The following is a 14,446-nucleotide window of genomic DNA, read 5'->3' on the forward strand; positions in this document are numbered from 1 at the left end:
AGATCATTTTGGTGCTCATGTCTTGTTCTGTTTCATCAGTTTATTCTCAATCTTCTGTTCCTGCCTGTTTGCATCCTGCCTGTTCGGATCCATTCACAGCTGGATCCTGTGTTCCTTACCTTGACAAAATTATAACAAAAGACGACTAACTCTATCCCCAACAGCGTTTGTTAAAAAAAAAAGTCAGCTTCAGAAAATGTCATGGCCCCATGAATATTTTGTTGTATGAATATCTCAACATGCAATATATCTTAAAAGAAAGAACAGAGCCTCTTCCTTACTAAAAACTATTTTATTCTAGCTTCATACATTCCTTTTTATCAATGCTTGCATGGGGTACATTTCATAAAAAAGCAACATTTTGAACAAAAAGCTGAGAAAATCGCATTTTGTCAAAGACTACAGCGGGATTGGATTCAGATAGATGATCAAAACATAGGAGTAGATCGCTTCCATCAACAACCCCAAAGCTTGCACAGTCCTACCTCATCCTGGGTCGAGATTTCATTCAGTATCGTTGTAATGCTGTTTAATGTTTTATGATTGCATTATTTTACATGTGCGTAAGCAGTGCTTCTATTGCTTGTTTCTGCCTTTTCGTATCCTGTGTTTTGTTCTGGAGATTCTGTACCATTCATAAGATGAGTAATAGCGCCCCCTATCGTATAACAGTAAAAAACGTGGGTTGGCAGAAATTTTCATCAATGTTTTTCACAAAATTGTTGTCATAATTTATGGACAATTCTGTTAATTGCAGGGGAAAAGGTAACTTTACTTCATTACTTTAAATACATATAAGTAGCCTTTTATTTAATTAATAATATATTATCTGCAAGATAAAAATTATTTCCAGATTTGAAGTATAGGCCTACTACAAGTGCACATTCAATCAAATTAACCACACTTTTCACAAGGGATATTTTACAGAACTATAAACCTATAGGTTTCGACTCACTGTAGCGTAGTAGTTTTCATAGATGTAACTATTTCCACTGGTGTAGAACTGACATCTTCCTGCCTTCATTGGACGCATATCCTGTTGACAGAGTGCAAGAAATGTCTTCAGTATGTCTCTTTCCTTTGGAACTGTTTTAACTTTTTTTTTTCTTTAATACATTTCTCTTTTCTGAGTGACAAGATACAGTAGAATGCCTTTTGTTTGGAGAGGCTCACAATGGGATTTTCCTATCAGCACACACAGAGTAGGGGAGCGCGGGGCACAACCTAATGCAGGGTTAGTTGTAACACGCATGGTTTAACACTTTCCACACATGCCAGGATGACGAAACTTAGTGTATCTACTAGTTGCCATATCAACATTATTTAGAGAAAAAATTGTGCCAAAATTAAAAAATCTTTGGAAGATATTACAGAACATTTATTTAACCACAGCAAAAGAAAGTTTCTTAAGTTAATTTTTCATCTGTTTTTTGTGTTTATTTAAAATAAGACAAATCTGATATTATTTTAATCTTATATCTGTTATTTAAGAGATGAGATAATGTTGATCTAAACAGCAGAAGACACGAGCCGGGTTTAAATCCCAGTTGTGCAGGTGGGGTGTGTTGTAACACTGCGTTACAATGAGCCCCTATTAGAAATACAGTGAGGAAAATAAGTATTTGAACACCCTGCTATTTTGCAAGTTCTCCCACTTAGAAATCATGGAGGGGTCTGAAATTGTCATCGTAGGTGCATGTCCACTGTGAGAGACATAAAAAAAATAAAACTAACTATTTAACTATTTATTTGTATGATACAGCTGCAAATAAGTATTTGAACACCTGTCTATTAGCTAGAATTCTGACCCTCAAAAGACCTGTTAGTCTGCCTTCAAAATGTCCACCTCCACTCCATTTTATTATCCTAAATTAGATGCACCTGTTTGAGGTCGTTAGCTGCATAAAGACAACTGTCCACCCCATACAATCAGTAAGAATCCAACTACTAACATGGCAAAGACCAAAGAGCTGCCCAAAGACACTAGAGACAAAATTGTACACCTCCACAAGGCTGGAAAGGGCTATGGGGAAATTGCCAAGCAGCTTGGTGAAAAAAGGTCCACTGTTGGAGCAATCATTAGAAAATGGAAGAAGCTAAACATGACTGTCAATCTCCCTCGGACTGGGGCTCCATGCAAGATCTCACCTCGTGGGGTCTCAATGATCCTAAGAAAGGTGAGAAATCAGCCCAGAACTACACGGGAGGAGCTGGTCAATGACCTGAAAAGAGCTGGGACCACCGTTTCCAAGGTTACTGTTGGTAATACACTAAGATGTCATGGTTTGAAATCATGCAATGGCACGGAAGGTTCCCCTGCTTAAACCAGCACATGTCCAGGCCCGTCTTAAAGGGTTAGTTCACCCAAAAATGAAAATTCTGTCATTAATTACTTACCCTCATGTCGTTCGACACCCGTAAGACCTCTGTTCGTCTTCGGAACACAAATGAAGATATTTTAGTTGAAATCCGATCGCTCAGAAAGGCCTCCATTGGCACAATGCACGGTACACTCTCAAGACCCATAAAAGGTACTAAAGACGTCGTTACAAAGTACATCTCACTACAGTGGTTCTACAATATCTTTATAAAGCAACGAGAATAGTTTTTGTGTGCAAAAAAAACCCTAAATAACGACTTATATAGTAATGACCGATTTCAAAATAATGCATCATGAAGCATCATGATTCGGACCGCGTGTCAAACCGCCAAACTGCTGAAATCAGTTGACTTTGGCGATTCAAACCGCTGAATCGACTCACTGATTCATAACGCTTCGAAGCTTCATGATGCCTTGTTTTGAAATCGCTCATCATGATATAAGTCGTTATTTAGGGTTTTTTTGCGCACAAAAACTATTCTCGTCACTTTATAAAGTTATTGTAGAACCACTGTAATGAGATGGACTTTGTAACGACGTCTTTAGTACCTTTTATGGGTCTTGAGAGTGTAAAGTGCATTGTGCCAATGGAGGCCTTTCTGAGCGATCGGATTTCAACTAAAATATCTTCATTTGTGTTCCGAAGATGAACGGAGGTCTTTCGGGTGTTGAACGACATGAGGGTAAGTAATTAATGACATAATTTTCATTTTTGGGTGAACTAACCCTTTAAGTTTGCCAATGACCATTTGGATGATCCAGAGGAGTCATGGGAGAAAGTCATGTGGTCAGATGAGACCAAAATAGAACTTTTTGGTCATAATTCCACTAGACGTTTTTGGAGGAAGAAGAATGATGAGTACCATCCCAAGAACACCATCCCTACTGTGAAGCATGGGGGTGGTAGCATCATGTTTTGGGGGTGTTTTTCTGCACATGGGACAGGGCGACTGCACTGTATTAAGGAGAGGATGACCGGGGCCATGTATTGCGAGATTTTAGGGAACAACCTCCTTCCCTCAGTTAGAGCATTGAAGATGGGTTGAGGCTGGGTCTTCCAACATGACAATGACCCGAAGCACACAGCCAGGATAACCAAGGAGTGGCTCTGTAAGAAGCATATCAAGGTTCTGGCGTGGCCTAGCCAGTCTCCAGACCTAAACCCAATAGAGAATCTTTGGAGGGAGCTCAAACTCCGTGAACACTTCCATTCTTTCGGGGTAAATCAAAAAGTATACACTGCATTAATGAAACAAAACCACATAATTGTACTAGACATGTGTGAAATTAATGTGGGAAAAAATAAATACTCTGAACCCCAAGTGGATTTACACAAACTGAGACGTTAGGTTGTGCCCCGCTCTCCCCTATTTTCCTCAATCCCATAGTTCTTCTCTTTATGATCTGTTCTCTAAATTGTTACACAAGTACTAAAGAGCGCCAGCATCCACAGAGTTCAGTGACTCCCTCATCCCTCCAAATGCAGCCCTTGGATGTATTTTGACACTGGAATCTGTGACGGTTTGCATAAACTGTTTAAACTATAGTCTTACAAGTTAGTCATCTGTTTTTTTCCCTTCAAGACTGGTTGTAACTTTTAAAAGTCAGTTACAGAAAAATGTTAAATGTATTTTATGATTGTGCTGACACAAGAATGCAGGTCTCCAATATAGTTGGTTGCTATAGTATTGCTAAATGATGAATGGCGGCTAGACAGTTTTATTTTGTGTGTGTGTGTTTTTTGTGCAAAATTGTTAATGGTTAATGTACTCACAATGTTGAGTAAGATGAAAACGCCATCAACCACAAGACATAAGAAGCTGGAAATGATACCAAAACTCAGGAACACAATGGCTGCAATTAGCTGGATAGAAAAAGAAAAATGGATTACAGATACAAATATACATTTGGATTGACATTATTATAGACAATTATAGAATTACATGACTAATACAGGGTAGAATGAAATAAAGAATATTTCATACATTAAAAGATTTATACATTGCTGTTGTCTTTAAGACACTTTAGTCCTGAAACACTTTACATCCACAATGTGCATGTATTAATATTACTATTAATATACTGTCCTTAATAACATTTTTGCTTCAATTAAATGCCAAATGTATTAAAATTGAGCGCTATAAAGCACTACTGCTCCGTAAGAGTGCATATTTTTGCATGGCAATGACTGAAATTTTAAATGCGCAATGATCAGTCATCTAAAACAATCGCGACAGGCCTAATTTTATATAAAACACAGCTTTATTTGACATGAACTTTACTGTTGTAAATATCTTTCCAATTAATACACATTCATATATGTGCATATACACACTGTATTTGTCTTGTCCAAAGCCTATAACTTTTTATGTGACTCCTGGGGGCTTGATAAAAACTCATCTGGCTTAGAAACTAGCCATAAATTACATATAACTGACTACAATGACAACCAAATGTCACAGTGTATTTCTTTTAACATGCAATATGATATCCACAGGGACATATCTCTTCTCAGCTGATCAGAGACAGACTGCCAAGAGAAGCTGAACCCACCAACAGAGAGACAGATGCACATCAAGAGAAAAGGAGAGGCAGGAAGAGAGGAAGTGAACAGAGACAGTAAATGGACATACTGTATATGAAGGTCAATAGAGGATCAGAGAGCAGATTAACAGGAAGGAAAATAAAAGGACAAGGTTTACGTTTAGGACCTATACCAGATGTGAATCACAGTTCAAAGATGGGAACGAGCAAGATATATTCAAATTAAACAAGACACACACAAATACACATTTCTGGTCAAATAATAATCTTTCGGTATGACTGCTTTGTTTTTAATCGACACTGCTCTGCCCCATTTGGACAGGACTATTTGTTTGTTTGACCAATGGCAGATGGGGGAATGTTTAGGAAATCTGTTTAAAAATAGTTATTTTGGTAATTCCTTTTGGCGATGTTAGTGGTACTTTTGCATGATTAAAAATGGCAGAGACTACATGCATCTCACATTCAACTGAAAAAAGAGAAGCCTCATTTGAAGTCACCATGAATTAAAAATGGACAATTCTTTATAATATAATTTATGAAATATCACAGGCTCTTCCAAGCTTTATAATGGCAGTGACTGTTGCCTCATTTTTGAAGTCCATTAAAGTGCCTCTATCCATCATATAACTGCGAAGCAATGCGTTTGTGTAAGAAAAATATCCATATTTAAAACTTTATCAACTAAATTATGTAGCTTCCGGCGAATCACCTTCCGTATTCAACTTAGAGTTTAGATTATTAGAGGGTCGGGCCGATATTTCCCGGCACTATCCTCGGGCCGGGCCCTTGAACAAGCATTTGTGTTTTTTAATCATTACTTTATTAGCCTAATTGGGTGGGCAGAAAGACATTTCAAGCTTTCCATACACATATTTCTCATGCCTGTGAGGCAAGTGGCCTGCTGTGTTTCAATTGGCTGACGAAACCTTGATTAAAATTAAGATACGACTTATACAAAACGAAATTCACTTTAAAGAAAGGTTTTCTTTGTTTTCTACAAAACAAAACTTAATATTAAACAAAATATAATAACCACCTAAATCATTTCTGACCCACTCGCATCTTTGCACTTTTCATAATCAGATGAAATTTAAAAATAACTATAATTTTTAAGCATAAATATGAAACAAAATACATTGTTGTACAACAAGTAGAGTAGGCTACAGTACAGATAAATGTCAAGTCTGAGCGGGATTTGAGCAAACGTCATTTTACCGTGAGGGTTTGTGAGTGGAGCGCGCCTTCTTAGAGCGGATTATTGAGCTGAGCCTCACACCGGTCCGCTTCGCTCATTAAAGGCTCATTCTCGTCAGAACACCCACGTATTAAAAAAGGGTTGGGTTTAAATCGGGCTCGGGCTCATAATTACAGTTCATGTTGTTGGGTCGGGCCGGGCCGGGCTCGGACACAACGTGCATGGGCTCGGGTAGGGTCAGGCTTGATTTTTTGAGCCCAATCTAAGCTCTAATTCAACTTACAGAAAAAGCGTAACACCTCTCGCAGTTCAAAATGCTAACGCTACGTCTGACCAGCGTAACTGGTGTGCAATGTCGCGCTTTGAACCATCGGTGCTCGGGCCCTAATTATGGATTTTAATCATTTAAGATTGAAAGTCTTGGACAGCAATACAATCTATGAATGACAGCCATTTGAAAAGTAGCAACAAATAAGTTTCCCTTTTGAATTGGTTTGTTAATAAAAATCCATTTATGGAACACAAAACTACCCGAAGTTGACGATACCTCCACATTTTTATTTGAGAACAAGGCATTTTTCAAGATTTTCCAGTTTCTCAAACAATTTGTTTTGAATTAGTAATTGTGTTCCCTGGGAATCAAACCCTATCAATTTTAATTAAATGCTCTTTAAGGTTACCATCACTATGCTCTGGCAATCTAGCCATAAGAATATAGATGGACAGCAGCTTCTTTTGTACCATTGATGAGTTGGGCTGAGAATTCGGACATTTACTTTCTGCCATAATATCAACTACAGTAGGTTCAAGATGTTGGTTGGCCACCAAACAACCAAACTGCCTCAAAGACCTCAACGTTTTGTTCTATGACTGCCTGAAATACTGAAGAATACATGTAACGTTCTCCAAAACATTAAGCTTGTTTTATTTAAAAGCCTGGGTTCAAATTTCTTTAGGCTAGAGGGATATTTTTCATTTAGAGCTACTAATGCATAATTTGTTGCTACAGAACAAAAGTTTGGCATATGACAAACAAAGTTTTATTGGTGATTATCTAATATATCACATTTTATTAGCAACAATGAAATAATTTATTGTAGTGAGTTGTATTCATTTAAAGTGAAATAATTGTTTATTGGTGCCAGGAAACTTATAAAGCCAAATTCTGAACTCTTCAATAAGCACATGTAAACAAAACTCAGAAACACAATAAAATGTTGTAAGCTGCAGCACATTAGACCTCACACCATCTATGTTTTCTTAAAATTATTTCTCTACAATTATCTTATTATTTCTCTACTATTATCTCTTTGAACATCATGCGTAAAAATAATATTCCCTTTTCCCTGTTCCTAGGGAGTGTGGTTGAAATCCAGTGTAATGTAGCCTTTCAAATCTACCTTTTCAAATCTGTGTAAGTCTAGTTATTTGGGGTAGAGATGAATACACACAGATTCTGATGAGATTCTGATAATATTGTATTCTATATTACTATATGGTTCTATATTCTTTAGAAAGATACTCAGAAATGAAAAATGTTTTCAGGGAAGACAGACAGTTTTGCCAGCTTAAATCTGACCAGACACGAAAACCCCAACCCTTAAGCATACTCTTTTCACACAAGACGTTACGTTAGTGAATCATTAATTTGCATAAAGTACCCTTAAACGCAAGCAAGAGCACCCTCAGTTGATACTGTAATAATATATTAGCGCGAACAGATTTGGCAAACGCTCCAATGCATATTTGTGTGTGCACTCTGGAGATAAAGAACGTCAAATGTATCTATTTACAACATGTTTTTGCCGCGGTGAGCAATGTAGCCAATCACAGACATAGTTGTTGATCTCTTGAATGCAATGGTCAATCAGAGGTGTTTAAATTAGTTAGAATCCACTCACTGCTCAAAACGCCAGAGTTTTTATTCAGTGTTGAATTATGCAGGATCGCGAAACCTCTCATCAACAAACAAAGTGTAGAAACTATTTAAGTAAGAGATTTTCTGTGCATTGTTAACAGCTTCATTTATTTGAATGAAACTGTGAGATTGCGATGAACGGACAAAGCGACATCGTTTTAGTGATTGTAGCGGTCTTGGCTCGCGTTTGAGGCTATATAGTCTATAAAACCCATTGATTAAAACTATTGTTTTTTTATGCTGCTAGACGATTGTCGGCCAGTTGCATGCTGCTAAGTTTCGGAAGTGACATCTCAAAAGAAATGCTGGATTCACTCTGCACGAGACAGAAACATCCTCCTGAGACACAGAATAGACGTTTTGTCTCTGTAGAGGACATTATATTTTAGTGAATTTCTCTGACAACATACATGTCACAGCTGTAAGTCTGGATATTCTTATGAAATATGAGATATTCTTATGAAAATATTCCCATTTATTACTCCCATTATTACACTTTTTTTTTCTTTACATGTTGCCCCAAAAACACATTAATATGCAAATTAGATACAGTGTACAGAGGCATTGCATAAAATGGAAATGGCCATGTTTACACGCATAAAGCAAAATGCATATTGCATATATCAAATTATTCTGTTAAATCTTTCATAATATCATCTTTATACAAAGTTTAGATAAAAAATGCTTGAAACTTAACAATTTATCGGTGAATGAAAAAAATCCCATTGTTTTTGCCTATTCATGTCTTTTAATTTTTTTCTCGAAAATGTCTTAATTCCATTTGTTTCTTATGATCTAAACCAGGAAAACCAGGGGTCTCCACACTCGGTCCTGGAGGGCCACTGTCCTGCAGAGTTTAGCTCCAACCCCAAATAAACACACCTGAACCAGCTAATCAGTGTTTTACTAGGGCCTTGTAAGACACTGATTAGCAGGTTCAGGTGTGTTTATTTGGGGTTGGAGCTAAACTCTGCAGGACAGTGGCCCTCCAGGACCGAGTGTGGAGACCCCTGATCTAAACAATGTAATGACTTAAAAAAAATAACGAAATTCACAAAACCTTATTTTCTGGTTCTCATGAAGATAAACAATATTGCAAACATTTTGTGAAATTTCCTCACTACTAAATATTCCACGGTCAACTGTTAGTAGTATTATAGCAAAGTGGAAGCAATTGTGAACAACAGCAACTCAGCCAAGAGGTGGTAGGCCGTGTAAAATTACAGAGGGAGGGGGTGCATGCAGCGCATGATGAGGCAGAGTCAATAGCTTTCTGCAGAGTCAATAGCTACAGACCTCCAAACTTTGTGTGTCCTTTAGATTAGCTCAAGAACAGTGCGTAGAGAGCTTCATGGAATGGGTTTCCATGTCCGAGCAACTGCATCCAAGCCTTACATCACCAAGTGCAATGCAAAGCATCGGATGCAGTGGTGTAAAGCATGCCGCCACTGGACTCAAGTGCAGCGGAGACGTGTTTTCTGGAGTGACCAATCACGCTTCTCTATCTGGCCAGGACAACGTTACTTGCCTGACTGCATTCTGCCAAGTGTAAAGTTTGGTGGAGGGGGGATTATGGTGTGGGGTTGTTCTTCAGGGGTTGAGCTTGGCCCCTCAGTTCCAGTGAAGGGAACTCTTAATGCTTCAGCATACCAAGACATTTTGGACATTTTCATGCTCCCAACTTTGTGGGAACAGTTTGGGGATGGCCCCTTCCTGTTCCAACATGACTGCGCACCAGTGCACAAAGCAAGGTCCATAAAGACATGGATGAGTGAGTTTGGTGTGAAGGAACTTGACAGGCCTGCACAGAGCCCTTACCTCAACCCGATAGAACATCTTTGGGATGAATTAGAGCACAGACTGTGAGCCAGGCCCTCTTGTCCAACATCAGTGCCTGACCTCACAAAAGCGCTTCTAGAAGAATGGTCAAAAATTCCCATAAACACACTAAACCTTGCGGAAAGCAAGAGTTGAAGCTGTTATAGCTGCAAAGGGTGGGGCAACTCCATATTAAACCCTATGGATTAGGAATGGGACGTCATTAAAGTTCATGTGCACGTAAAGGCAGACGCCCCAAAACTTTTGGCCATATAGTGTATATACTAGTAATACATTAAAGCAATGTAAATGCAGACTAGAAGATTAACAGAAAAATATTCGTAGCAAATTATATTTTTGAAATTCTGATAAAAAATCTTAAAATGGCTAGATTGTACACTGCTGTGGTGGAGCCGTTGCTTAGCCTACATCTGCACTTTACTAGAGCACACTCAGTGGTTTCAGAAGCACCCTCAGTGATTTGAGTGTGGAACTGGGCCTGCTAGTGGAACACCTTAAATGCCTTGATGATGCTTTTCTAGTATAGGTCAGCATTTTTCAACAAGTCTTTTACATTAGCAAGGTAAATTATAGCTACGGTAACCAACTCATTCAATGGTTTAGTACTCACTTAGTACGTCAATAAAAGTCTTAATTTTAAATTTCTATAATATCTGTAAATAATTACTGTAGAGGCTTTTCACACTGCACTTAACTCTGGGTTATCGTTGTTCTAAACACCACTTTTAACCCCCAGGTAAAGGAGCGTTTCACACTTGTAATTTAGATGCGGGGTTAGCACCGCTTTTTACCCAGAGTTATGAAACCCTGCTCTAGAGGGTCACGGAAACACTACGCATTGTACATATATAGTAAATTCAGCATTTGAGGTGAAAAATGTCAAAAGCTGACAGAAAATGTGAAATTTTTAGTGAAGAAGAGACTTCTCTCTTACTTTTATAGTCCGAAATGTTCATTAAATAAACTCGATAGTACAGTCTGCAATACAAATAATAGAGCTTTTATGTAAACAGGTCACATGCTACGTTTATCCAATCAATGACACTGACACCGCAAATATGCAAAAGAGAACATTGACCCAGGGGTTTAGGAATTTACAATGTGAAACGTCAGTTTATGAATACCCAGGATTAATTGTTAACCCCCGTTAAGGCATGACTAGTGTGAAATGTGAGGCAAAATAATCCAGGATTCCGTTTACCCGGGGTTTAGAATGACACGTGATAAATAATGGTTAATTATTCAAGTGTGAAAAGCCCTTAGGTAAACAGATGATCACATCATATAGAAACAATGTGATCATCCTCATTGTTTACCTACAGTATCACGACAGATACAGTCTAACATACAGTCTAATCCTGATTTTGTAGCACCACAAAATGAAAACACAAATGCCAGCTGGCCCAGATCAATATGGTATCACAAAATGAATTGCCTGTGGATGAGAATCTTTCAACATAGCAAAAAATGAAATGAAATTTCAAAAGAGAAATAATTGATGGAGAATGCTATTCTGAGATCTAAAAATATTATTGGCATCAATCAACAGTCATGTCTTCAATAGGATTCAGACAGTTCCTTCTCATATTAAAGGGTTAGTTCACCTAAAAATGAAAATTCTGTCATTAATTACTCACCCTCATGTTGTTCCAAACCCATAAGACTTTCATTCATCTTCGGAAAACAGATGAAGATCAATGGATTGACTGAGAGCTCTCAGATTTCATCAAAATGATCTTCATTTGTGTTCTAAAGATGAACGAAAGTCTTAGGGATTTAGTCCATACAATGGAAATCAATGGTCTCCAAGACTGTTTGGTAACCAACATTCTTTAAAATATATTATTTTTGTGTTCCACAGAAGCAAGAAAGTCATACAGGTTTGGAACGACATGAGGGTGAGAGAATGATGACAAAATACTAATTTCTGGATGAACTATTCCTCTGATGTTCCTTCGTAAACTGCAGTGCCTCAACAGCCTGTCCAAAAAACACAGATTCTGTCTGTCCACAGACACAATATACTAGATTCTCATCTTTAGTCAAGCTCTTGTGGAATCGTCTATAGCCTTTTAAACGACCAAATACACTCTCCCTGGGATAACAAATGTTTTCTGGTCTATGAACTCTTTCTCACCAATATATTGGAATTACAGGCTATGAAATTACCATCTGCTGTAAAACATTTTTCCCATCTGTCTGGACACATTCTGCTGTACAGAATGTTCTTTTTCTCTCCACCTCACCCAGCATCTATGTTTTTCCTAATTTCACAGACATGTAACAATTCGTATCTGGTTTCAGCCTTTTATGTTTGTAGCATCTTTACCAGACATGTTCAGCATGCTACTGAAACTAGACCATGACGAACAGAGACAGTTTTAACTGTCCTTTGGCTCTCTTAATACATTTCCGGTCAATACTCATGTCTCCTCCACCCAGAATGCCTAGAAGTGCCCTATCACCACCAACACCTTAGCAACCGCACAGCAATGCCCTGGCACTGTGGCATTTTACACTGACAAGCACCAATTACATTTATATATCTAGTTACTCTATAGTTCATGTCAAGTCTTTCCTGTGACTGCAGTAAATCTGTGAATGATGTAGAATGTAGTTTATGCTGGAGCTGAGTATATAGATGGACTGACATCAGGCCCATAAACACTGGGCAGGAAATCGCCTCATGCTGTGTGTACACTCCCTTTAGTATAGTGACCCAGCAAATATGAGAGAAAGTGGTTCTGCCATGTAAAAAAGTACAAGAGGCACAGACAGAAATAAAGCGTGCCGAATTCGCCTGGAACACCAATCTGGAGCAAATTCTGTGGCTTGGACATGTACTGTATCTTTTCCAGTACACCCTTTTTTTATGTAGGACATTTAAAAGTTATGTTAAAAGTTGCAATAGCAGAATATATAACCCAACAAACAGCTACAAAGTTCAAATTACAATGTTCTGGGCTGTACAATGAGCATTAAAATATGGGTGGTCTGCTTTGAACAATTTTCCTGAACACCATACATGTATTAAAGAAAGTAGTTCCCTTTCAGTCGGTCACGTTCAACGTACGTCGGTTGTACCAACGAATTGGGATCACTTCAGAGAGCCCCTATCAGCTTCGAGATTTAGAGAACGGGCCAATGGGCCATTGGCGAGCGAGATTTGCATCTCGCGCTCCGCCCCGCGCCGCGGGTATAAACAGGAAGTGAGAGCAATGCACTGACGTCATTCACTTCGGAGCTGAACGGCGTTGCTGAAGAACAGACTGCTGCTTCAGCGAATTTCGAGTGTTTCAGAGAGAGAGAAGAGGACGCTTCTGCTGGCGATAAGGCACACAACAGCGCGACCGCTCACCACTGCTGCATTAAAACAACTGCTGTTCTCACAGCAACACTGTTGGTCTCGTGAGGGCGTGGTTATCAGTGAGTGCAAACACAGGCTGTACTATTCCCTGTGTGTTGCCGGCGTTGTCCCTGGGTGCTTCAGCACATTTATAAGAGCGTTTTCCTCACAAAAGAGCAACACGTGTGTTTCTGGATGCAGCCGTTCCCTCTCGCCCGCTGACGGTCACAATCGCTGTCTCACTTGCCTGGGCATAGAGCACGCTGAGGCAGCGTTTGTGGATAGCTCATGTTCTCACTGCGGGAACATGACATCTCGGCGCTTAGGTCGAGACTCGTCTACCTCCGGGAAGGTGGAGTCCCCCTCCCCATACCTCGATCTAGAGCTATCTCCCAAGATAGACCTACTTCGACGAATGGCCTGGGTGACCCGAGGATCACGTTCAGGGCAAACCCGCCGAGCGTACCTCCGCAGGCCCCTGATCCCTCACAAGCGGCGCAGCCGGTGGTGCTTCCGGAAGAAGCCGCTGGTCCCGCCCACAGGCGGCCAGCGGTGACTTTCGGGGCACCCGCAGATGAGCAGATGTCGATCGCTGCATCGGAGGGGGAGTTCCAGTCCTCGGAGGATGAAGACTCGGCTGTACTGCCTCCCTCTGGGAGAGTGGCAACGGTCGAGTCGGACCCCGAGTTGACGGCTATGCTTTCTCCCTCTATACCCTCTTGGGACTTAACTCTGGTGCTGAACGCACAGCAGAGGGCGCCCTTCGAGCCTTTGCAATCAGCTGAGCTGAAAATCTTGTCTCTAAAGACAATACTCCTTATTGCATTGGCCTCGGTTAAGAGGGTAGGGGCCCTGCAGGCATTTTCGGTCGATGAATCATGCCTGGAATTCGGGCCAGGTAACTCTCAGGTAACCCTGAGACCCCGGCCCGGATATGTGCACAAGGTTCCCACTACTCCCTTTCGGGACCAAGTGGTGAGCCTGCAAGCGCTGCCCTCGGAGGAGGCAGACCCAGCCCTGGCTTTTCTCTGTCCAGTTCGCGCCCTGCGCATCTATGTTGACAGAACGCAAAGCTTTAGGACCTCAGAGCAGCTCTTCGTCTGTTACGGAGGCCAGCAGAAGGGAAAGGCTGTCTCCAAGCAGAGGATGGCCCTCTGGATAGTGGATGCCATCGTCTTGGTGTATGAATCCCAAGACGTGCCCTGCCCGCTCAGGGTTAGA

General features: G+C 40.0%; 1 protein-coding gene across 2 annotated transcripts in view; it reads right to left on the minus strand.

Moving 5' to 3' along the window:
* The window catches only part of LOC307131912 (transmembrane protein 255B), a 101,030-nt gene that overhangs the window by 17,173 nt on the left and 69,411 nt on the right, over positions 1-14,446 (minus strand). For both annotated transcript variants that reach the window (XM_079825949.1, XM_079825950.1), the window contains exons 4-5: positions 4,155-4,244; positions 956-1,036 (exon numbers count right to left, since the gene is read on the minus strand). In XM_079825949.1, the coding sequence (XP_079682075.1) occupies positions 956-1,036; positions 4,155-4,244 (171 nt within the window). The remainder of the gene's footprint in view (positions 1-955; positions 1,037-4,154; positions 4,245-14,446) is intronic.

This window comes from Gobio gobio (genome assembly GCF_949357685.1).
Source record: "Gobio gobio genome assembly, chromosome: 9".
Classification (NCBI taxonomy): Eukaryota; Metazoa; Chordata; class Actinopteri; order Cypriniformes; family Gobionidae; genus Gobio; species Gobio gobio.